Source organism: Schistocerca serialis, chromosome 4 (assembly GCF_023864345.2).
Source record: "Schistocerca serialis cubense isolate TAMUIC-IGC-003099 chromosome 4, iqSchSeri2.2, whole genome shotgun sequence".
Lineage (NCBI taxonomy): Eukaryota > Metazoa > Arthropoda > Insecta > Orthoptera > Acrididae > Schistocerca > Schistocerca serialis.
Window position 1 is genome coordinate 54336128 of NC_064641.1, and position 26322 is coordinate 54362449.

Genomic DNA, 26322 nt, shown 5'->3' on the forward strand with positions numbered 1-26322 from the left:
ACCACAATCAATCCTGCTACAAATAGACAGTATAGCCTGCCCCCTGCATGCATTGCTAGTTGCCTTCACCAAATCAGCCAGCCGCTGAAAGCAGCTGAGGATGGCCTCAGAACCTACGTGGTAGGCATCATTCGTGTTGACGTGTGCCACTACATGTAGCCGGTTGCACCCAGTGCCTCCTCCACATCACAGATGACATACCAATGACAAGAATACCCACCCTCTGTACTTGTCTGGACTGGGCACGAAAACTGACTGCTGGCTCAACAGGAGAGGCATCTCGTGCTTAGGTGTGGAATTACCCCAGAAAATTATTCCTCATAACATCCATGTGTGCAAAGTAAGCTAGACTTCTAATGCTTAAGCCACCAAAATTAGCAATTGGACATAGGGGAGAAGTTGCTGAAATCTTGCCTTGTACAGAATTGAATGAAGTACATTTTCGTCTTAATTAAGTGGTATACTGGTTACCAAGAACAACACAATAATACTTTTCACTATTTCATTCAGTGCTTATTCTGTTGTTGCAATTCTGTTGTGTTTGATTATGACTCTTACATCATCACCAAAGAGCACTAAGAAGTTGTGTTCAACCATTCCAGAACGTTAAAATGTTGCCACCACCCAACCATTTTCGACCATCCCAGCATGCTCAGATGTTTGTGACCCATTTTTCTGTAATATAACTGAATTATTCATTTTAAATAATTTATGAGGATTTACTCAAAAAGCTAGCAAGTTTTCAATCTCTTTTGTGTGTGCCTGTCAATGAATCCTTCTGCTAATCTGTGAGTGATTTCCACTCCTAAATCGTACCCATTCTGCCAGCACTTTCTTTAATATATAAATTATTCATCAAGAAAATATCACCTACCCTCTGTGATTATGAACATTTGTCTACAGATGCCTACAAAGGATCACAGTGCATTTATTACTCATCTACAGCCACTCCACTTCCCCATATATTATGTTGCCTTTCTATGTTACCATATCATTACTGCATTGACTCCTCAGGCATTGTAGTAAAAATAATTTGTTTTTTATTTACTCAATGGATAGGAGAAAGACAGTATCTTTTACATAATATCCGATCAGTTACAAATTTATTGCAAAGGTGGGAAATGTTTTTGGCTTTTTGTTACACAAATTTTCTTACATCTACAAACATTGAGCTTCTACATCTCATGCTGACCTTTCTAAACATAAAATCAATAAACATGGTGTCCCAGGAGGAATAGTCAGTATTCAGGGACACGAAAGGGACAATCATTTGAAGCAAAAGAGTCTAACATTGGCTCTCAAATGCATACCTTAAGATATATAACATTTCTTTATCTTTGATCCTGTGAAACAAGTCTTCTACTACAAGCTCTTTCCATATTATGAAAGGCACCAGTATGGATCAAAACAAGAAAGAAATGTCCAGTAAACAGTAACTAAAGTGCATACTTCATGAGCTGTGAGCACTTGTTCGTCTTCATTACTGTGAAACACATCCCTTCTTCCAAACAAGTGCTCATAGCTCTTACGATACATTTTAGACTGCATGTTTACTAAATTTTCTTGCTACGAATAATCGTTCCTGTCATATCCCTGAATACTGAGACTTCCTCCTCGGACACCCTTTTGCCTAACCACAGCTGTGTATTACCTTGAAATAAATTGTTGTCAAACATAAAAAAATTAGAGAAAGGGTATGACACTTATAATGTAGTAAATTCACAAACAAAGGTACACATAACAACTTCTTTCTTTCTAATATTCATCACATTTCTGTAATTATATGCACATCTTAGTACTTTTTTACTTACCTGAATGTTCAGGAACCTGTACAATAGCATTATTATTATTATTATTATTATTATTATTATTGTTATCATTATCATCATTACTGTTATTATTTCACTATTGTATTTCCAGTGCATAAATATTCTGAGACATTGTTCAAACTTTCACTTTAGTTTAAGCCTTCCAATAATGATCAGTATAGATATAATAACAATATTAGAATGAACAGGCATAATGTGTGAATCTGCACACAGTATTCTTGTGTTTTTGCATTGTGTAAATTGCTTGCATACATGAATTTCAAAGCTTGAGTTTCAATTTAAAGAATCCTCATTCAGGATCAGTTAAAACAAAAGTTGATGTTAAACCATATGTAACAAAAAGGTAATTGTAGTCAGCTTTATTCACACTGAAACCGGTGTGCTGAAACACAACACGGGCCTGCCAACACTCGTTCTAAACATACAATTAGGAGCTTGCTGCAAGCTGTGAGGGTGAAGGAGCAAGCAAGCAGCCAAGCATACAGACGGTGGTGATGGTTGTGGTTCCTACCTGTGACATAGCTTGCACTATCTTCTGCACTGGGTTGCGTAGAGCCGCTACTCGTCTCACTCAGGCTGGACGACGCCGAGCTGTAGGGGGGCAGCGAGCGGTTCGAGGGGGAGGGAGAGGGAGGCAGCTCCAGGTTGAGAGGGTCTGCGGGAACCCTGCTTATCGAGGAGTGATGGTGGGGATGGTGGTGGAGATGATGGTGCTGGTGTTGGTGTTGCATCCCCCCACCCCCACCTGCACCTGCACCCGTTCGACGCCTGGGGTTGTACCGGGGGGGTTCTCGGAACGGGACTGCAAACACCAATTACACGGTCAGGTCTGAGCTAGGAGATTTTTTAACAGGAAGTGTAGGGTAAAACCTTGTTTTTATGTCCTACAAAACATGTCTAAAAGCTGGTGGGATGATTAATACATTCATGTTAATTGCATATTCATTTACATAAATCACAAATCAATAACTGTATTTAAATCTGGTTAATTTAGAGTATGATATAAATAAAACAGATATGCAGAGACTCTCCATCTCATAAAAATGAGCATCTTCTGGAAACTAAATATTTATCAACAAACAAGTGTTATTTAATTATTTTATTTCATTTAGTGTTTGCTGTAAATATAATTACACTATCAAAGTAATTTTTATACAATTACAATGTGATGAAGTATCCCACATTGGACTGTTATGAGATACATCGATGTTGAACTTTCAGACATGTTGTGGCATTGTTATGGAGATAAAGTGAGGCAAGGATGGGTGAGGCACAGTGACAATTTAAGATATTAAGCACAGTAGGTTAGGGAAAATTTCCTCAGGCCTACTTTTATTTCCATATTCTTACTTTGATGATCAAGACCTAGTGTGAAAATACATGAAGTTAATAATAACTGTGTGTGTGTGTGTGTGTGTGTGTGTGTGTGTGTGTGTGTGTGTGTGTGTGAGATATTCTGGATTCTATTATTAGATGCAATAACTTTTTGTAATATGAAATAGGTATGCCATTTACTAAATAATGACCAGATATTTTAAAAGGGGCAATTTCTCAAAACTAATTGGGGTGCAATACAGGATCAATACTTCTCAATAATGTCTTATATTACCAATGACATCTGATACACTGGTATGTCTGAGAAGTTTGTAGCAATGTGGAGACAGCTGTGGTGTGCTGACCCAATACAAACAGGCTTCAAAGTGTAAAATATTAGTATATATTCCTGTTATTTGCAGGTTAGTTTTGAGCAATTATCTCATACAACTACCTACATGCACCATGTAGTAGGTCTTCTTCACACAAAACTGATGATTTTGAAATATGTAACGTTTATCCCATACTAGCAACAAATTTTAATGAGTTTTTTAATACTTAGCTGCAAGCCTAGAAAGAGGCCCAATATCTAAGTTGACAGACAAATTATGCCCTTTAACCCTAATAAATAACATTTCTAATCCTTGTTTAAAACGCGCATCCCACCTGTCCTTTAAGTACTCTTGTAGCCTGTTAGTGACAGATACATGATCCTCTAAAAATAAGAACAGTGAACTTAATCTAATATACTGACGCGTGACAAAGTTAAATGTACATAAATTCCTACACAACATAATTAACTTTTCTGAGGGACATACAGTCAAAATAAAATGTTTGCTGGAAGCTGTAGTTTTCTTCTCCTGTTACTGGATGAAAAACATTGTTAGAGTGTTACACGTTTGGTTTAGAATGTAGTGTATCACAGTTAAAAGGTCAAAAGGATTATTTCACACTTCACAAGCTACATTAATGTTACATACAGATCTTACAGAAATTCTGTTCATCTTTTAAATCAAGCAACAAGTAATTAGGACAAATACATTGTATGTTACAATATGCACAACCATCACCACCGAACTACCCCCAAACAGTCAGGAAATAGGAACAACAAGCTCTACACTACGTCACTACAACTAGCTGGGGTAGACAGTATCAAAGGAAGAAAACAATAAGGAAAAGCGGAAAAAGACAGCACATTGAAAGTTGAGTATGTTAATCAGAATTTTTCAAAATCTGAAAAGTGCAGCTGTTGCACTGAGTACAAACAAATAATTGAAAAGCTGCAACAGTAATGTTATAACACACTCTTTAACATAATTTTTATTTTCTCCCACTCACTTGTACCTCACAACTGTTTGTTAGTTATGATTCTACAAAATATTATCATTAAATCACACTTCATTGTATTCACAAGCTGTGCGCAGTGTGGTGGTGTGTTGTACTGCCTTTCATTAGTTACGCCAGAACCTGGCTTCAAAAGCAAGAGAGCCTTATCCCCAATGAATTTTGGGGTTTATAATACCTCAAACAAATAAATATTATTTCCTAGTCTTTCACTTAATTGTAAGAGTATCTTAAAAGGAGGAAGATCATCCCCTAACCAACTACCAAAATATGAAATATGGGAACACCATTTGCCAGCATAGAATGTTCATCTGTGATTGTTCATGCCTATAGAAGAATCTTGATAAAACTTCTAGTGGTCAAACAATATTTTTCATACAGTAATATAATGTAGGGATACAGGAACTTTCTTACAAATGACTTAGTTGCCCTCATTTGTCACACTGCTCTGCTGTTTCAATATCATCTCTTCTGAGTACCATACAGGATCAGGTTCTCCAATGCATTCCAAACTTCTGTTTGTGCTGTTATGTTTTGCAGATCTAGTACCCCATTTTTTTTCATTTTCTCCTGATACCCCTACTTCTTTAAATGCTCTACAGTTCCTGGCACCCCCCCCCCCCCCTTTTTTTCATGTTTCAAAATTTTCATCATTTTTTTCCCATTCCTAATGTGTAATCTTTTTCTGTACTGATTTCTCCATTTCACTCACACTTCATTACTTCTTTTCAATTTAACTCTCACCAGTTACTAAAAGTTTGTCATTAGTACTATTACAGATATGCATCTTAGCTGTCAGATTAGAGTTATCTCCAAATCATTCCCCGTATCTTCACAACAGTTTCTGGAGCAACATCATCTTCATTTCTGCAAATTTATTTAGCTGGTGTCTCTTCACAAAGGAAGAATTTAAAAGTTTCAAAAGCAAGACAGCCAGGAATTTCTTTTAATCTCTATGCCTGTCATCTTTGCTCCACCTGATCTTGGTTTGTTGGCTGACAAGGAGACACTCCTCGTCTTTTTCAATTATTAATAAAATTCAACATTTACTTTAATTTTCAACAAAATCCACTTGCTTTTAATGTGCACATCAACTAATATTTAATTTAGCACTGCATTTTTTTCATAGCAACATTCCTGCGTGAAATTTTCTCAATTTTCTTGCCACAACACGTTTGAGTGAGAGATCAAGGTCTCTGCATAATCATCTGTCATCGTCTGGAGTTGAGTGACCAACTAATATTGTGGTTGACTATTATATACAACAGTCATCTGCTCCAGATCATGGTAGTATCTAGCAAAACCCACGGAATTTGCATGTAGTCATCAGAGGGGTCTCGCTCGCCTCATTGTAGGTGATGGAAAAGGCAGTTACACAGTATTGTTTCTTTAACAGTGATGTGCTGCTATAGAATAAGGTGCTTGCTGCAGTGGAGGGATGGTAACAAAGGCAATTTCCCTCTTTGAAAGGAAATAACTACATATTTCTTTGTAGCCTACCAGTACTGAGTGCCTGCTTCCATCCCCCAGTTAGCAGACAGCAGCTGTCCCGTTTAAAGTTACTGTAATTTTCTGATATCAATAGGCTCCTTGATGACATAATCTTATGTGTTGCAGTATGACAACTACTGATATATATTTTAATTTGCAGTGCTTTCTGCCAATATGATATCCTAACTTGTTTGTGAAAGATGTAGGTAAATAGTTAATATAATCAGCTCACATAAAATTCATCAGGGCATGTGAACCTGCCCTAAAACAAATATGTTTGTCACTATTGCAGATAGCCTTCATACAGGAACATTTCGACTTTGGTCCAACTTAAATAATCATGACAGGAGTATCTCTGATCTTTTATTTTGTGTATTATTGTATAGCCAACATGCCGCATTGACAGTATTGCTATCGTGTTAAACCAAGAGAGATTAAGATACATTACAAACTATCCAAGGGCACATTACCAATGAACACAAGAGATGAACAGTATGAGAAAACTTCAGACGTATCTAAGTGAATGATACATAGCTATTACAGCAAATCAGCTAACAAAACCACATAAAAAAAGAAAAATAGCAAGTCAATGCATATGAAAGAAAGCAGAAGAATTAGAAAGGAAGAAAAGGAATTGGAGGGAGAGCACTGAATTTGTGATATGTAAGAAACAGGGTTCTGTTTTTGTTGACTGGCGATGTACATGTACTTGAGATCAAGGTTCAACATATACCAGAAATGCTGCATCACAGATAGGCATAAAAAAAGACTGTCACAATATAAGCTTTTGGCCAACAAGGCCTTTGTCAAAAATAGACAACACACACACACACACACACACACACACACACACACACACACACACACACACACACATGACTGCAGCCTCTGGCAACTGAAGCCACACTGCACATTGCCACATTCCTAATATTGTTACATTCCATCCTGGATTTTCGATTGTTTGAGATCAAGGTTCATTGGCTAAGTGCGCTAAGTCAGTTCTAAGATTTTAATCTTCAAATTATAGCTTCTGGCAATGTTTCATAATGTGAGAAATGCCAAGTTGCACTGCAGTTAAGACCCCATGTTAAGCTTTAGTTCAAAGGTCAGGGAAGTTACGAGCACACCAACTGCAACAGGACCATGCCTAGTAAAGCATTATGGTATTCAAACAAACCTTTGGGCTGATGATAGCTATAGCTTTACCATTACTTAACAGAGATGGGGGAGGTTGTGTGTGTGTGTGTGTGTGTGTGTGTGTGTGTGTGTGTGGTGGGTGGGCATGCACGTGTGCTGTTATATAGAAGTCTAACAGTGGTTTCTCTAAAGGTACATACTCTTGCAGAGATTAATATGTTTGCCATTTACAAGTAAAATGTGTGTCCCTGTTAATGGAAAGTGTTCAGCCAATAACAGAATGTTAAAGAACATATCAAGTATCCCAGCCTAAATGTATAAGGTAGGAAACTGTGCAAAAATGGGAAAACGCCAACATAATGAAGGCTTTCACGACCGGATGACATTGCTGCTGGTAAACCTTTCTGGCTATAAGGTTGTGGCTATCGTAACTCTTCTGTTCCTAACATATGAAATAGCAACATATCTCGCAACTCATTTACAGCCATATATTGGAAAAACTGACTCATACATAAAAGACTCACATCATTTTATAGAGAAAACTGAAGTGCTAACTCTGGCTCCTGAAGATATTCTTGTAAGTTTTGACATAGTGTCTTCATCACTATGATCCCAATTAATGAAGTTGTGATTTTTATAACAGATATTTCTCCAGGAGATTTGTCTGTTCTTTTCAGACATTGTCTTACATCCAGTCAGTTCCAATGAGATGATGACTTTTATGAGCAGCATTTCTATATGGAAAAATTCGAACAGTCAGCTTTATAAAAAGCAAACAAGAAACCCTCTTGCTGATATTGGTTCGTGGATGGCACATTTGTGCTCTCGCCATGTGGTAAAAAACCTTTGGACGATTTCTTTGGTTTTCTAAATAATATAAACACAAAAATCCAGTTCACCATGGAAACAGAAAATGACGACAAAATACCTCCTTTGCATGTTTTAGTTATGAGACAGGTCAATGGAAATTTGGAACATAAGGCTTTTCGAAAAGTAGTGCACAAGGACAGATATTTACACAAAAGCTCCAATCATCATCAACAATAAAAGAGAAGTGTCAGTAAAAGTCTTGTAGATACAGCAACAATGATTTGCATGCCAGAATAACTGGATGCCGAACTAAAACATGTGAAGCAGGCTTTCGAGAAAAATGGATACTTGGGGAAAGAAGCACACAGAATTCTATGACCAAATAATGAGAGGTAGTAGATCAGATCAGAAAGATTTTACAGAAACATGACATGAGACTGATTTTTAGACCAACGAAGAAAATAGGTCAAGCGCTCCAATCTGTAAAGGGTAAACACCCTCCTCTGCCAGATGTGGTGTACATAAAATTCTGTGTACATGTGGTAAAGTTTATGTTGGAACAACCACGAGAAGCAGAATATATGACTAAAGAAATACAAAAGTTTTCACCAACTAGGGAAAATGGAAAAATCAGCTGTAGTAAAGCATGCTTTTCATTCAGGAAGTCACAAAGTGAAGTATCCCAAAACAAAAATTTTATTTACAATGACAATCTATTACCCACGGATATTTAGAGGAACCACTAAAATATATAAACATAAGGATAACTTTAATAGGAAAGAAGATACCTTGAAACTTAGCAACATGGAGACAGTAGCTCTGCAGAGTCGCTAAACAGTTTTTTATCTTTCGCAAGACGACAATCGCTGGTTAAGTTTTATCTTGGACAAGGATCATTCTGCTTATCACGGGTATCTCTGGCCATCCCCCATTTTCTACAGTATATATATCACTCTCTAATGTCTGACCCATCTGTCGACAAGACTCAATGGAGGAGCAATGCCTCTGAAGATGTCTGGATAGTTCTGGATGAAACAATACGAACAGAAAGTTTACCAGCAGCAATCCACACATAGTATTTGTGGTTTTATAAAAGGTCACAATTCCTTCTAAAGAGTGTTTGAGTTGTATGAATCAGGACTTAAATTATGTATTATGTTATGCAGTATGAAGTACAGTCCATCAACTACTTCTGTCAGCTGGATTCCTTCCTACATCTACACCCATATACTACACAACTGTCAGTTGTCCCACACATTAATGTTTGTAAGTTTGTTTTCACAGTATAATTTGCATCTTGTCTTCAAGCACCTGCTAGTTCAATTTGTTCAGCATCTCTGTGAGACTCCCAAACATTAAACAACCCTGCGACCATCCGTGCTGCCCTTCTCTGTATACTTTCAATATCCAATTTTACTCCTATCTGGTATGGGTTCCATATACTACAGCAACATTCAAGAATGGGTCCTTGGTAAGCAATCCCCTTTTTCATCACTGCATTCTTCAATAACCTTATCAATTAACCGAAGTGCACCAAATGTTATAACTATGATTGGACCTTTACCATCTACCTGAAAAGTTCCACGAACAATTTTATTCCTCATGAATTAGCAGCATGAAAACAATAACTATGGTAGCAGCACATATTAACAACTATACACAACAGACGTACATTTGACCAGTCTGTTGTGATCAGGCAGTGTTAAATAGTAGATGTGTGACTGTAACATGTCAATGTTGTTATGTCACAAATTTCAATGGAGCAGCATATCTAAATCAAGTGTTCAAGGCATTCCCCATAATATTCTGAAGAAGCTTGTCCCACACACCCCATTTCCTGACAAACACAACAGCATATTGATGTCCACCATGACTTGATTGAAATTGAAAACAAAGACAATCCTTTTCTGGAAAAAGTCATAATGGGTGATGAGCTTCAGTGTAGCAATATAAACCTACTACAAAATGACAAAGTGTAGACATTCACATGAAGTGTCAACACTTCTGATGATATAACCAAAATTCAAGGAACGTGACGTGCAAGTTGAACAATTTCTAAAACGAGGACTTTACTGACAGTTTCACATGGTCGTATGAATATTCTCTGCATTGAGTTCAAGCGGCAGGAGACAGTGTAGAACTCATAAAGGATTAAAGCCACCATTTTAAGATTCCCTATTTTTTTATTAATCCAGTCTCAAAACTTTTCGGGCTGATGGAATAAACTATCATTTCATTTCATATCTCTACATGTTGTTACACTCAGGTACTTGTTATGGGTCAACTGGTTCCAATTGTGACTCTGATATTGAGCCTATACTATTGTATTTTTTAAAGTGCATAATTTTATATTTCTGAATACTGAAAGCGTGTTGCCAATATTTGTGCTGCTTAGAAATCTTATGACGATCTGATTGAATATTTGTGCAGCTTTGTTTTAAGAAAGCATGTCACTGTAGATAACTGTGTTACATGGAAAAGTCTGATGTTTCTACATTTGTGGGGCTTTGTAATGAAAGTACTTCAGCATAGAGGAAAGCAGTACGTGAAAAAGGTCTGACGTTGCTACTGATATTATCTCCCCGATCATAAAATACTATGTGAACAGCAAAGGCCCTAACACATTTACACGAGGCATGCATGAAGTTACATCTACATCTGTCAACAACTCCCCATCCAAACAAGCGGTTAAAAGGAATTTTACTCAGCTGTGGGCAAACTGAATAGAATTCCATAGCATCCTGCATCTTTGTTCAATTTTAGCAATTTCAGCTGCTTATGAATGCAACTGACACTTTGATATGTCACATTCATCCTTGCAGTGGAGCAAGACTTAAACTGGGGCAGTACTTGTAGCTTCCCCTTTGTAAAGGAACATATGAAAACAAAATTCAGCTTTTCTGATTTTGTGTTGCTACCATCAATTTCAGTTGTTGTATTGTAACAAAACTTTGGTGTCACGTGACAGCCATTACAATTGACTTGAATTTCCTTGGATTTTATGAGAGCTCTTTTGATAATATTCTGCTATGGTAGTCTTTGAACAATCTTATTTTCTTCGTGAATGAAGTATGGTATTTGAATACTTGCAAAAATATTCCGGTTTAGCTTTCTGGTCTATGTGTAATGTATTATTGGAAAAATTGTAACGTGTTAGTGGCAAAATGATTATGTCCCTAAAATTATCCTTGATTTTAACTCAACAATACTTCAAAAGCAATTTTTTTTGTAACAAAAGTGACTCTTATAAACAATGTTTACCTTAAGAGTTCATTCAATATACGCAAAAGGATTCCATTTTAATTAAGCACACTCATTATGTACTGTAAATTATTTAAGGACTAAAGGTAAAAAATCTCGAAACAGAAGAGGCACTCCATCATCAAAAAAACACACTAATGAGACAGAGAACTTTGAAAGCTTCTGGACGAATCCTTTTCTGAGGCAAAAACAAACAAACAAACATACAAAAACACACACACACACACACACACACACCACTGTATTATGTATGTAACTAGCAAAGTTTACAGTTTTGCTTGTATGCCTTTCTACAGCTCAGCATTTCAACTATTTGGTGAACTGTTACCTTTATTCTTAAATTATTTGCACTTCCATCAGAACTTCCCATTACCACCTTTATGAAATGTTCAACTTATCTCATTAAACTTTCAGCAATGAGAGTCTTGCACATGTCTTCCTTGTCTGAGTATGCAGTATTTCTATATGTATTATACATATTAAATAAATACTGAAATACAGTTTTCTATTAGTCTAAGTGAAATAAAGCACAGATAAATCTAATAACGAAGCACATGAAGATGGTTCTGTCAAATTTTATGTTAACTTTTGTCTTTCCATGAGCTATAACTGAGAAGGCTAAGAAATGTGGGTAGGAAGAAGAAACACCTCTTTGTTGTATTCACATAATAATGGGAAATCACATCAATTTAACTACTAACAACAAGGAAAATGCACAACTGAATGTCTGGACCATTTTAAAAATAATACCACTGATTTTGTGCACCCGATTGTTACTTCAACTGCAACAAGGTTCAACTACTTCACGTCAGAAATGGAACGGCACTGATAACAGAAGGTGGAAACCAGTGGCCATTCACCATTCATATAGGGTACCTTTGAAAGGGCACAGTCTATTTCCTTCCCCATCCCTCCCTAATCCGAGCTTGTTCTCCATCTCTAATGAATTTGATGTTCACAGAAAATTACACTCTGATTTTACTTCCTTCCTTCTGTCTTTCCTTCCTTTCTTCCTTCCAGGAATGCCACACAAGATTTGTGAACCAACTGGATAAAAAATACACAAGCACAGAACTGGGTTGCAAAAGAAAACAAATAAGCAAGTCACTGTTCATCAGAACAGTACATTGGGCCACAAAGATATTTCAACATGAGGAAACTGAGGGATTTGAAGTACAAATGCTTGTATCTACATCTATATCTAAAGAAAGTTGTGGTTACAAAAAGTTTTGAATCCAATGAAGACTTTGTAGTAGCTGTTAATTGGTATTTTGCAGTCCTTCCAGAATTTTGGGGGTACACTACTCACTAGAAAAATGTTAGGACACAGTGTATTGGCAGAAACAAAGTCTTTAATTTCCAGAACTTTTCATCAAATTTTTGTATTAAATTTCACAAATGTTGTACTAAGAACAATACAAACTGAAAGTGAAAAAGATCTCAAGAACACAAGGGAAGTAATGGAATTGGATAAGGAGCATCACTCTCATTATATGTGAGAATAATTTGAACAAGTCAAGTGCAGGTCTACCATTATCAGTTATCTGAACCAAATTATTTCAGTCTGAGTACAACAGTAGAGTCCTTGAGATACTAATTCAGGTTCCATAGCCCTGTATGTATATAAAATAACAAGCTTAAAACTTTATTAAACTTGCAATGTCTGCTCAGTCCTTGCCTTACAATATTTTCAAAGATAAGATTTTTGATGCTGAAACAGCCATTTTACAAGAAAGCACAACTATTTAAAATAAACATTAGTTTTTAAGAATATTTCTAAAAGAAACGGAATTTTTTGTGAGTGTGAGAGGGGTGGGAGGGGAAGAGTGTGCAACGTTTGTGTTGTTGTTTGTTTTCCCATCCATCAACTTACAAGCTTTGTCTGTTAATAATAACCTGGTCCACAAACATGTTTATTACAGGTAATTGGTAAAGTCTACAAGAGACTGCAAAAAAAAAAAGTTAATGAAGAAGAAAACAATAATGAGGAAAAAGGATATGGAAACATGAAAGAGAAACCTACAGTAACAACATGCCAATGCTTTACTTCTGAAATTCATTCTGCCTTTGTTCATGAAATAATGCTGCTGTTTCTAGACATCAGCTATTGACTCAGTTGGGTACCCAGATATAAGTCACACAAATTTGGCACAGAACTCCATCAAAATTATGCTACACAAATAAATGATATTCCGAAATAATGAAAATATTATGAAAAGGATAGATTGCTACTCACCATATTGTGGAGATGTTGAGTCACAGACAGGCACAACAAAAAGACTGCTTGCATGAATGTGTGTGTTGTCTACTTTCAAAGAAGGCCTTTTGGTCAAAAGCTCATTTGTTTGCAGTATTTTTGTTGTGCCTATCTGTAACTCAGTCCTGAATTCTCCATGGGTTGATATTCTGAAATCATTTTGTAATTACTATGCTGACAAAACTGTGTTTGCAGTTTCAACCATTTTTAAGCAGTCAATGAGAGGTTCAGCCCCTTATCTGCTCTGGGTTTTATTATTGTTTCACACTTAAATTACTTTTATCTGTAACAGCAGTTAGTGTGTGTAACATTTCTGGCTTTACTATTGTTTGTTTTACACATTAAAATAGGTCTACTCCTGGATGAATTAATTCGCTAGCCAGAGAAACATAAATAGAACACCACCTCTAATAGGAGCCTGTGTAGCACAGCACTCTAGTGTTTTACATAACTTTCAGGTTTGTTTCATGGTTTTATGCAAAGTATTTTTAGGAACCTATATTACTATCTTGACAGGAGCTTACGCAAATATCTGAATCATTTCATGTGTGACTGACCAAGATTAAAGCACCACTTTAACCATATTTATTCAAATACAATTTCAAATGCTCTTACAGAAACTGTATGCTGAAAGGTGCCCTTTAAGTAGATGACAATTTGTCTCAAGGCACTAACATCATCTTGAGGTGTTTGGAACAGATGAATAATTTTGTAACGTTCTCAGAATTGACAACTTGATCCTAAATTGTTCTGGAAATAATGCATAACATCCTTTTCAAAGTTTTTAACTGAGTTCATGCTGCCAGTTACATGTAAAAAGAAATTTAAAAATAATTAATGAAAATAATAACATGAGGAATCAAAATTGATTTTTATTTTTTGTGTTCTGTACAGAATAGCACACTCAGCTTTCAATGTGCACATTCTTACTACATGGAAATGCCTACCAGTTGAAGGATAGTTTCTACAATGCAAATTACTCAAACTTACCAACATTCTCTGGACGGTGATTTTGAATTACTTCAGCAAGCTCCAAGTTGCCCGCAATGACAGCAACCTGGTACGGCGTCTGGTTTGCGTAATTCAGTGCATCTCTATCACAGCCACGAAATAAAAGAAGCCTTGCACATGACTCTTGACTGTTAACTGCACAAACGTGCAATGGTGTGTTGCCGGAGGCGTTCCGAGCGTTCATGTCTGCCCCGTAGAAAAGTAAATGCTCGAGGTGTTGTACCAGTCCATTTCTACAGGCCTGTATTTATATAAAATAATTTGTAAGAAAATTCCAGCTTAAAACACTCTTTTAGTCACTAGATTAATAGACAAGTTACCTGATGGACTTCCTGCCACCCCTGCAGATCCTGTGCTCCAATGATGGCTCGATCATGAAGAAGACCCTCACAGAGCAGGGGATCTGTGCGGCATGTAACCGCCAAGTATAATGGTGTCAGGCCCTTGGCGTCACGGTAGTTGGGGCTTGCCCCGAGTTCCAACAGTGTGGTTACTGCTTCTAGACTGTTGCGTTCCACAGCACGGTGCATGGCTGTTGAACCATCTCGAGTACGGTAATCTAGCAGGGCACCTCCATTAACAAGTGCTATCAGAACCTTTGCTGGCTTCTTGATCCCAGTTGCCAAAGTCAGAGGTGTCTCTGTAAGAAGTGTCCCCAATTTTAGCAAGTGGATAGTACAAGCAATGGCTGAAGTCAAAAGTTTGACACTCTGTTTTGAAGCTTTTATGGAAATGGATTTCATATGTTCTATAGTAATTTCTGAATGTGTCTGGCCGATTATCATAATCGAAGAGCCACTGTATTAATATATCCAGAGTCTACAAAGCCCCTAGCCCTCATTTCATGTATTTAAATTAATTTTAGCATATGTCAGTGCAACAAATCTGCATCTACACACATTCTACATAAATCATTGTATGATGCATGGCAAAGAGCACCCTGTATCACTATAAGTCATTTTCTTTCCTGCTCTACTTGGAAAAAAAAAAAAAAAAAAAAAGGAGCGAGGGAAAAATGATGGTCTCTATGCCGCCATATGAGCCCTAATTTCTCTTATCTCATCTTTGTGGTCCTTACACAAAATGTATGTCGGTGACAGTACACTCACTCAACAGTAATCTCCAAATGCCGGTTCCCTAAATTTTCTCAATAGGTGGGGAAAAGAACATACTTTCCTACAGGGATTCTCATTTGAGTTCATGAGGCTTGTCTGTAATACTCGCTTGATGATAAAACCTACTGGTACCAAATCTAGCAGCACACTTCTGTAGTACTGTAGTCATAAGTTTATTTGTAAGGCAAATTCCATATACCAAATTTAATGTTATAATTTATGACCTGTGAAGCTGCAGGCAAAATGTATTACTCCTTAAACAAGTACTATACCTAAAATACAGAGATACAGGCCTCCAAAGATGACACTGCGAACACCATTCTGAAGATGTGAATTTCAGAAAATTTTTTAAAATGCCATATCTCTGTAACATTTCTAGATGTTTTTTATTTGAAAGATTATTTTATTGATTACAATGGTATCCTCCATTTGGACATACCTGTCAAAATTCTTTTACTGTCGCTTTTTGAATTTTTTTCACAATTTACAGAAAAATTTTTTTCAAAAATGGCAATCCAGAAAAGTTAGATTTTTTTTCTGTTGATTAGTACAGGAGAGCTTCGCTTTTAAGTTGGGAAGGTTTTATTTCAAAAAAATATTTTTTTTTTTAGTTTTCAAGGGAACTGTATGTCTTCACTGAAGTTGTTTCTTACTAATTTCTTTGTTACAATATTTATTTCTATTGTCTTTGTTGCAGTTATTTCTTATCACTTACTTTGTTGTAATTATTTCTTTTCACTTTCGTTGTTGCAGATATTTCTTACACTTTGTTGTAGTTTCTTATCAGTTTCTTTGTCATGGTTGTTCATTGCAGGTTTCTGTATTGTAGTTGTTCAGTGCTAATTTGTTTCCTCTTCAGGCTTCTAAGAAATCCAAGGCCATCCAGTGAGTTCTGTGTTTTTGTGAGGAATTTGCCAGTTGACACTGTTGCAGTGTGTTTTGTGAAAAGGACTGTTTCAAATGTCTTCTGACTGGGGCCACAGGAGAGACTTTGTCCATGTTGGGAATAAGTGTTCTCATTTGAAGACTCTGTTTCAAAGTGAAAATGTTTCCAGTGATTACTTTTTGTGTTCTAAATTTTTGACAAAATAACAACAACGATAGTATCTGAACAAGGTGAAGCCTCCCATGGTGCAGATGATGCAGAGTTTGCATCAATAGAGGAAGAATTAAATACCCCGAATCAGTCAACTACAGAGGTAGGTGTTAGTCCTGTTAAGAAACTGTGGTCAGTGAAGTCAAGTCATAAGCTCTATGCATCAAGAAAGTGCAGAGAAATTACTGAAGTTATGGATGATTACACAACATCAAAACTGATCACACCCTTCAAAGTAGAAATTCCTTCAGAAGAAAATGAACCAAAGCAATGTTGCACCTCTTACCAGGAATTTTTCACAAATATCAATTCAGCTGTTGAATATTGAGCATCCTACAGTAAAAAGGTGCAAGTGTAAATGTTATTCCAGAGACATTTTCAAAGAAAACAATTGTGAACCACATTCCATCAGTCTCAAAGTACATGGTAGACAAATCAAGAAATGTGAGGTCTGTAAAAGGAGTCTTTGGAAGACCAGATACCTATTTTGGTCATCCTGCAGAAGCAGCTCACGTTCAAATAGTACAGTCATTTTACCTGGAAGATAAATGGGACTGTTCTCGGCAGAGGGCCTACAAAAAAGACACTATAACTAAAACAGTTAAAGGTCAAGAAGTTGTGAAAGTGAAGAGGTACATGACTTGCAGTATAAAATAAACTTTTGCAATTTATAAGAGCAACTATACAACTTCACTTATTGGAAGATCAAAATTTTATGCACTATGACCTAAGTGGGTAGTTCCACACCCACCTAGAGATATCTGTTTATGTGTGTACTGCGTGAATTTTGAACTTTGTGTAGTAACTTTAAATAACTTAACGCAGCATGTGACATACGACACCTCGGTTGGGCATGTGAAGTCATTAGTAGTCTGTGACGGAAAGCGAGAGACTTGTTTGTTTCAAGAATGGGGTCACTGCCCTGGAACGGGAGGACTGTCTTTACAGACACTTGGTCTGGAAGACGTACCACGTAACTCTGCAGAAATTACTTAAGCGACATGGCAGGAAAATAAACTAATTAAAAAAACTGTTGCCTTTGACAGTTTCATTGATGAACTTGGTAACACACTAGCATCTGAAGAAATTACAACAACACCACACTGCAGAAGTGGAAGGGTGTGTACAGGCTAAAGAACTTGTTTAGTGATTCGCTGTGATTTTGCTGAGAACTGGTCTGTAATTCTCCCACAATAAGTACATGTATATCATTGGAGTAATGACCAGGTTTCAATTCTTACAGGGGTGACATATTTTCAAATCAAGACCACAGGTGTTGCAGTTATAAGTGATGACACAGGACACGACTCAGCACACGCTTTGCTAGCTACGCGCAAAATTCATCAACTGCAAACAGCGTCAGAGAAGACCATCATTATTTCTGAAGGTGCCCCTAGTTATTTTAAAAATCGTTGCCAGCTGTCTGAATTGAGTTAGTCACTTGGCCGACTGACTGGGTACACAGTGGTACTAGTCATGGCAAGGGACCTTGTGATGGTGTAGGAGGCCTGCTGGAGTACCGTGCTACAAAACATAATCTTTCCAGACCAAATACAGCTGCAATTCAAAATGCTGAGGATTTTACAAAAGTCGTGAAATCTTACACAGCCACAGCCCTCATTCTTTTGTCCAAAGAGGAAATCAAAGAATTCTGTGAGCAGAAAAAAGAAGAATGGTCCAAACAAACTACTCCTGTGAAATGAACTCAGAAGACACATTTTTGGATTCAAAGTGATAGGTGAACTCATATTGCATGCACTTTAAAGGGCAAGAAAGAAGAAATTTTGTTCGTTCGGCCAACGCCTCAGAAACGACAGGATAGTATTCAGATTCACAACCTGAGAGGGGGGATATTTGTGGTGTGTATGTATGACTGCGAATAACAGATTGCAGAGATTATAGACGCTAGTTATGAGTTAAATGAAATTGTAGGGAACTTTATGCTATCACATGGACAGCTGCTGGATATAGGTTCCCAGCTGAAGGACAGTAACAACGTCATCAGTGCTCACTTACTGCTCATTAGTTTTTGAAGACTGTAAGTGCTCCAAGGCACGACTGGCTAATTTCAGTACAAAACAGAGAGCACATAAGTTGTATAAATCGAAACCTTTAGGTCTCTGGACCTTTCACGTACATTTTGGAACCATTTACAGTGCTTGAAACATGAGTCTTTTACTCATCTTTCAAAACTAAAATTATGTTAGATAAGGCTAGGTTTTGATTTTTATTAGATAGTTACGTGATAATGTGGTAATAAAACAGGTTTTAAATATGGCAAAACTTTCAATTGTTTATAAAACCTGTTCAACCTAAAAGTGGAAGCTCTCCTTTTCAGGTAATGTAGGACTATATGGTACTAATCAACAGAAAAAATCTAACTTTTCTGGATTGGCATTTCTGAAAAACATTTTTTTCTATAAATTATAAAAATGTTCAGAACGCTATAGTAAATGAACTTTAATAGATAAGTCCAAATGGAGGATTTCTTTGTAATCATAAAGCAATTATCTTTCAAACAAAAAAAGCAACAAAATATCTAGAACTGTTCCAGAGATACAGCATTTTTTCCAAAATTCTCAACTTCAAAATTGTATGTGCAGTGCCACCTTTGGAGGGCTGTATCTCAGAGCAGAAATTTTTTTTGGAGAAAACAAAAAAATACATGTTCCTTACTTAGTCCTTCATTTTGACACATGCTAAATTCAATAACATCCAAGACTATGAAAGTAAGATTTTTTCCTAGCCAGCCTGAACTGATATGGACTATGCAATAAGCAAAATACATTATCAAATTCATTTAGTCACCACCAAATATTTAAATTCTCATCTTTATGTACCACACATCCAAAAATATAGAATATTCTATACTGATTCATAACACAGAAAACTATGTTAATACTATTTCCTCTGATGTTATGTGTCTAACAGAATTTATTATAACAATATTATGAAAATCATCTATATGGTGAGTAGCAACTTTCCTTTTCATAACATTGTTACATTACATCCTGCATTTTCCACTATTAGAATTTATTATAATATCTGAATCAGCTGCAGAAAGGAATTGTCCTTCTTTCTGTGCATTAATTGATTCAAAATCAAATCCTATGGAACTTCTCTGATTCCTTCAATCATAAAGCTCTATTCTAAATCCATTAATTGAATTATTTACTAGTACTTCCTATATTCTGCTGTTAAATAAAACATGAAATAGTTATATGCAACACCATTTAGTCTGTAAAACTTAGTTCATCCGCCAGAATGCCATTAATGATTAAAAGGCCGCTAGAAAAAGAATCCAAACCTACATCATGGAAATTTCAAATGCAAGCACTTGGAAAAGACACAAACATTCTTTTTCTTTCTTTCTTTTTAAATGGCAAACATAAAATTCAGTGTTGCATATGCTGCTGGGCTAAAATATCTGCAGAAGATAGACTTCGAGGGTGAAACAGTTGCTTCAGACAGAGTAGCGATGACAATGAATTTAAACCTTCCTGCTCTCAGGTGTCACTGACACTATTAAATTCATGAAACAAAACTTAGTTATACCTGCCGAAGTGCCTGTATATAACATAGCAACTTGGACTATAATATAATATCACTGACAAAGCAAAACTGTATTCCTTATTTTACAATATCTGTGAATACACAGGGTTAAGTGTGCATTCCCAAATTAACTGTAACACATTTTCATGGCTTGCAATTAACAATATTACTAAAAATTGTTCTAAGGTACAGAAATTACTAAATGTTTGCTATAATGTTACAAGGGTACACCTAATGGCTTTCGCATGAATGTAGTGATTTATATATAATGAGCTAGGAAAATACGTGAGTGTTTTAGGATGAGGAATATAGTACGTAACATGAATCTACTAAGACATGGTTCTTTAGCGATCAGTATTATTCTCCAGGTATGTTTTCATACAAATGCTAACTTAATATGGTTACAATATTGGACACAAATGGTATTAATAACCCCTGTTTTTGTTTATCTTCAATAAAAATTATAAATTTAGATTATTATATAAAACGGAGCTTAATAAACAGTACTGTATTCTCTGATTTTAGCCAGTTCAATGAACATACCTCCAGTTTCCGGGCAGTGAAAGTTGGGATCAAGTCCTTTGGAGCACATCTTAGTGATTTTTTCAACTTGGCCATTTGCAACATAGTCTAACAAACGGCGTAGATTAGCTCGAGTATGTAAAGCTTTTAACTGCTTCTCATCCAGGTTCAACATTTTGTACACACGTCTCTTGTACTTGAGCTGCAAATAACGAAAATTCTTTATTAATGGTTACAACAAAGACACTGAAAGCAGTATCCTGAAAATTGATTACATTCAGTTCACTCTTCTTTAAAAATATATAAGCCTAGTTCAAGTTCAATGAATACTGACTTAATTACATAAATATGTTCTTGGGAGGGAGAGGAGACAGAGAAGAATTGACGCTTCAATAGTAGCAACATTTTATAAGAAAAACTGAAACATTAACCTGCAGTTACGAGACATAGCAAGCTGTAGGGGTGTATAATTGTTGACCATCACTCTAGGACCACGTTTCTCAACCTTTTGGTCCTTTGGGACAGCACATTTCAAACTTTCGTGACTTCCCTACATTTGATTTTTTCCTTATATGCAAAGCAGTAAACACAAAGTACATATAATACATTTCTCATTATGGAACAACTATGATACACACATTTTACAAATTTATTACATAGACTCTTGAATAGGAACAATTTTTTTATGTTCTAGATATTTTATCTGCAGAAGATTGGAAGACATAAAAATGTCATGTCATGACATGGCGGCTGAGAAACATTGCTCTATGAGGCCATATTTCTTTTCTGATAGGTTACAGTGTTGTGAGAATAGAAAACAGTGTGGGATTCAAACTAGTCCTTCATCTCTAGCAGTCACTGTTCTGACTGACTCAAATAATTGCTTGTGAAAGGCATAGTTCTGAATTTGAGTTCTAGTCCAGCCGACAACTATCATGTGTAATAAAGAATCCTTACACTGTACCCTCCATTACAGAGCAAAAGAATTATTCAGACTGGAGAGTGTAGGAGAGAGATGGATGACTAATATGATGTACCAGTCCACTATATGAAGCAAAACAGTAGCTGTCTTGAGACTTGTACCTTCATCATTATTTATAGAATTTCAAGGCTTTGCTGCTTAGCAGATGCACATAATTTACATGATTCCAAACATTTCATTTCACAATACATGTTAATTTCTGCATTCAACCAAACGAAAGCTGTTCTCTGCAACTGAAAATAGTGTGATCTTAGGCTCTGGACACGGTATGAAATACTCCACCATCAATTGCTTTTCCATAAAGCAAATTAAGATGCTAGATGTTAATCAAACACTTGTTGTTGTTGTGGTCTACAGTCCTGAGACTGGTTTGATGCAGCTCTCCATGCTAATCTATCCTGTGCAAGCTCCTTCACCTCCCAGTACCTACTGCAACCTACATCCTTCTGAATCTGCTTAGTGTATTCATCTCTTGGTCTCCCTCTACGATTTTTACCCTCCACGCTGCCCTCCAATGCTAAATTGGTGATCCCTTGATGCCTCAGGACATGTTCTACCAACCAATCCCTTCTTCTAGTCAAGTTGTGCCACAAACTTCTCTTCTCCCCAATCCTATTCAATACCTCCTCATTAGTTACGTGATCTACCCACATAATCTTCAACATTCTTCTGTAGCACCACATTTCGAAAGCTTCTATTCTCTTCTTGTCCAAACTATTTATTGTCTATGTTTCACTTCCATACATGGCTACACTCCATACAAATACTTTCAGAAACGACTTCCTGACACTTAAATCTATACTCAATGTTAACAAATTTCTCTTCTTCAGAAACGTTTTCCTTGCCATTGCCAGTCTACATTTTATATTCTCTCTACTTTGGCCATCATCAGTTATTTTGCTCCCCAAATAGCAAAACTCCTTTACTACTTTAAGTGTCTCATTTCCTAATCTAATTCCCTCAGCATCACCCGACTTAATTCGACTACATTCCATTATCCTCGTTTTGCTTTTGTTGATGTTCATCTTATATCCTCCTTTCAAGACACTGTCCATTCCGTTCAACTGCTCTTCCAAGTCCTTTGCTGTCTCCGACAGAATTACAATGTCATCGGCGAACCTCAAAGTTTTTATTTCTTCTCCATGGATTTTAATACCTACTCCAAATTTTTCTTTTGTTTCCTTCACTGCTTGCTCAATATACAGATTGAATAACATCGGGGAGAGGCTACAACCCTGTCTCACTCCCTTCCCAACCACTGCTTCCCTTTCATGTCCCTCGACTCTTATAACTGGTTTCTGTACAGATTGTAAATACCCTTTCGCCCCCTGTATTTTACCCCTGCCACCTTTAGAATTTTAAATAGAGTATTCCAGTCAACATTATCAAAAGCTTTCTCTAAGTCTACAAATGCTAGAAACGTAGGTTTGCCTTTCCTTAATCTTTCTTCTGAGATAAGTCATAAGGTCAGTATTGCCTCACGTGTTCCAACATTTCTACGGAATCCAAACTGATCTTCCCCGAGGTCCGCTTCTACCAGTTTTTCCATTCGTCTGTAAATAATTCGTGTTAGTATTTTGCAGCTGTGACTTATTAAACTGATAGTTCAGTAATTTTCATATCTGTCAACACCTGCTTTCTTTGGGATTGGAATTACTATATTCTTCTTGAAGTCTGAGGGTATTTCGCCTCTCTCATACATCTTGCTCACCAGATGGTAGAGTTTTGTCAGGACTGGCTCTCCCAAGGCCGTCAGTAGTTCTAATGGAATGTTGTCTACTCCTGGGGCCTTGTTTTGACTCAGGTCTTTCAGTGCTCTGTCAAACTCTTCACGCAGTATCGTATCTCCCATTTCATCTTCATCTACATCCTCTTCCATTTCCATAATATTGTCGACAAGTACATCGCCCTTGTATAGACCCTTTATATACTCCTTCCACCTTTCTGCTTTCCCCTCTTTGCTTAGAACTGGGTTTCCATCTGAGCTCTTGATATTCATAGAAGTGGCTCTCTTTTCTCCAAAGGTCTCTTTAATTTTCCTGTAGGCTGTATCTATCTTACCCCTAGTGAGATAAGCCTCTACATCCTTACATTTGTCCTCTAGCCATGCCTGCTTAGCCATTTTGCACTTCCTGTCGATCTCATTTTTGAGACGTTTGTATTCCTTTTTGCCTGCTTCATTTAATGCATTTTTATATTTTCTCCTTTCATCAATTAAATTCAATATTTCTTCTGTTTCTGTTACCCAAATCAAACACTTACTGCTGTTGATTCCAAACACATTATTAGGATGAAACTGTGTGCCAGACCGAGACTCGAACTCGGGTCCTTTGCCTTTCACGGGCAAGTGCTCTACCAACTGAGCTATCCAAGCACGACTCATGCCCCATTCTCACAGCTTTACTTCTGCCAGTACCTCGCCTCCTACCTTCCAAACTTTACAGAAGCTCTCCTGCAAACCTTGCAGAACTAGCACTCCTGATAGAAAGGATATTGCGGAGACATGGCTTAGCCACATCCTAGGGATGTTTCCAGAATGAAAAATTGTGATACTGGCCTGCTATCTACTTCTATAACACAGTTGCTCTCCAGGGAGATAACTCCCCGTGTTCTATTCAACTGCTGATATGTAATCATCAATACAAAGGTCAGTTCCAACATATCAGATTTTTCCCCCCAATATTGGGAACATTTTAGTTTGTGACCTCTGTATGCTTGATGCTGTGGGTCGCTCATCAATTCCATAGTTGTGTCAACTTTCATGTAACACTGATACAATCATAAGTGGAATATCTACCCCGGATTTCTATGAGACAGCTCAAATTTGTTGATTTTGATTTATTGATCCATTTTATCAAGGCACCTGAAGATGAAGGTGTTAGTTGTAACCAACAGCACAAATAACTATCATCAGTGAATACAAAGTAAGGAAAAAATTTTTTTTGTCAATGCCGCATTTCATTGCTGGTGCTGCAGATATCAGAAAACAGTATCACTCTTATTACTTTATCGCTGTACGTAAGATGCAATGGATGTCATGCTAGTATTGACTAAATTTAGTGACTGGGTTGCATAGCATGCTTCAGAGATTTTTTTATAGTCATTCAACAGTGTATCAGGTCCACATTTTCCATCCAAAGGCAGCATAGCTACAGGGAACGTATGATGTCCTGTCTAATAAATTTTTCAATCACACCTCTTCCAGACTCTTTACAGTGACAGAATATTCCTGTCTGTGATACAGATTTTCTAGCTAACTATCACATCTGTATAATTAATGTTTTGAATTCTTGAGACTTTGTTACATGGTGTATTGTACAAGTGAAGTCATGGCAGTTTGAGTTTTTATTTATTTATTTATACATCATAACACTATTTTTGTATTTACCTATGAAATTATATAGTTCCCAATCGTTTTATAATTCTACATACACTTGACAGCTTTCTAAATCTTCAATAGTGATCTGTGGAATATGTGTGTATATAAGCCAAGCTTTCAATTAATACAGTGTTCTTTTGCTTTATTTCTTGAATTATTGCTGCTTTGTCATTTTTGCAATTAGGTGTGTATGTCATCCTGAATCTGTACAGTTGTTTTCTTATTTTCAGCATCACACGGGTTTAGTGTAGACAGCCACTGTATTATGCAATTAAACTTGAGTGATTCAAATAATGAGAAAAGAAAGGTATAAAGAAGTAGCTACAGACCTCCAGGTAGCCAACAGGTCCATTGAAAGGGTAATCAGCAAGACGCCGCTCCTCGTCAAGAAATTTGCCTGCCTTCCCATTCACAGGAGGACAGAAGAGACCATAATTAAAGCTCTCTTTGAGTTCCTGTAATGTGAAACATTCATTCTATTAGAGAAAAGTTCTAGAGTGATATGCTATTGTAACATTTGAAGGATAGAACACTTTCATAAGCTGCCTAGCTCATCTCAAACTTTTGCATCACTTCATAGTAAATTACTTTACAGCTTTACAGAAAACAGTATGGATGTTTTTCAGTTTGTTCCTCCAGCTACCTATAAATATTGTGAACAACCTTAATGATTGTCCTTAACTACAACTTTTGTCAACTACCTTTAACAACTGCACACTTACGCATAAAACTACATTAAAATCTTTTCTATGAAATATATTTGGACATGCACATGCTGTAAAGACTCCAAAAACTGTTTGGTGTTACAGATATTAAGCAAGCAATGGCCATTAAAAAAAACCTCATGATATTTGTGTGTATAACTTTTGGGGAAACTTTTGATTCAAAATATCAGAATTCTGACATATCATAACATTTATGAAATTATGTGTCATCTAGTTCAGTGACCCAATGTGAAAAGTGCGTAGTCACTTGTCATTGCAGTTTAACTTCAGTCCCCAAGAAACAATGAAGGAAAAGTGTTCAGTACTAGGCCAGACTTCTAAAGTAAGCTTTTAGAGGCAACATATTATTTCCGTTTTCAAGAAACATGCGACTGAAAAGTAATTACTGCTTTGGAGACATCACATGGCATTTTTAACCTAGTAGATCATGATGCAACATCAAAGCGTGGAGCATATTATGGCCTATGAATCCCGTGCAGCTTTATTTTAGCTATTTA

General features: G+C 36.6%; 1 protein-coding gene and 1 non-coding gene across 2 annotated transcripts in view; both read right to left on the reverse strand.

The window, feature by feature from the left end:
- Nucleotides 1-26322, reverse strand: part of LOC126474226 (SH3 and multiple ankyrin repeat domains protein 3) — a 147900-nt gene that overhangs the window by 69699 nt on the left and 51879 nt on the right. Inside the window, exons 4-8 of the mRNA XM_050101691.1 lie at nucleotides 25430-25555; nucleotides 20761-20941; nucleotides 14775-15094; nucleotides 14434-14695; nucleotides 2341-2631 (exon numbers count right to left, since the gene is read on the reverse strand). Coding sequence (XP_049957648.1) covers nucleotides 2341-2631; nucleotides 14434-14695; nucleotides 14775-15094; nucleotides 20761-20941; nucleotides 25430-25555 — 1180 coding nt within the window. The remainder of the gene's footprint in view (nucleotides 1-2340; nucleotides 2632-14433; nucleotides 14696-14774; nucleotides 15095-20760; nucleotides 20942-25429; nucleotides 25556-26322) is intronic.
- On the reverse strand, nucleotides 24022-24096 carry Trnas-uga (transfer RNA serine (anticodon UGA)). Its single transcript has one exon. It is a non-coding gene; the product is annotated as a tRNA-Ser (tRNA).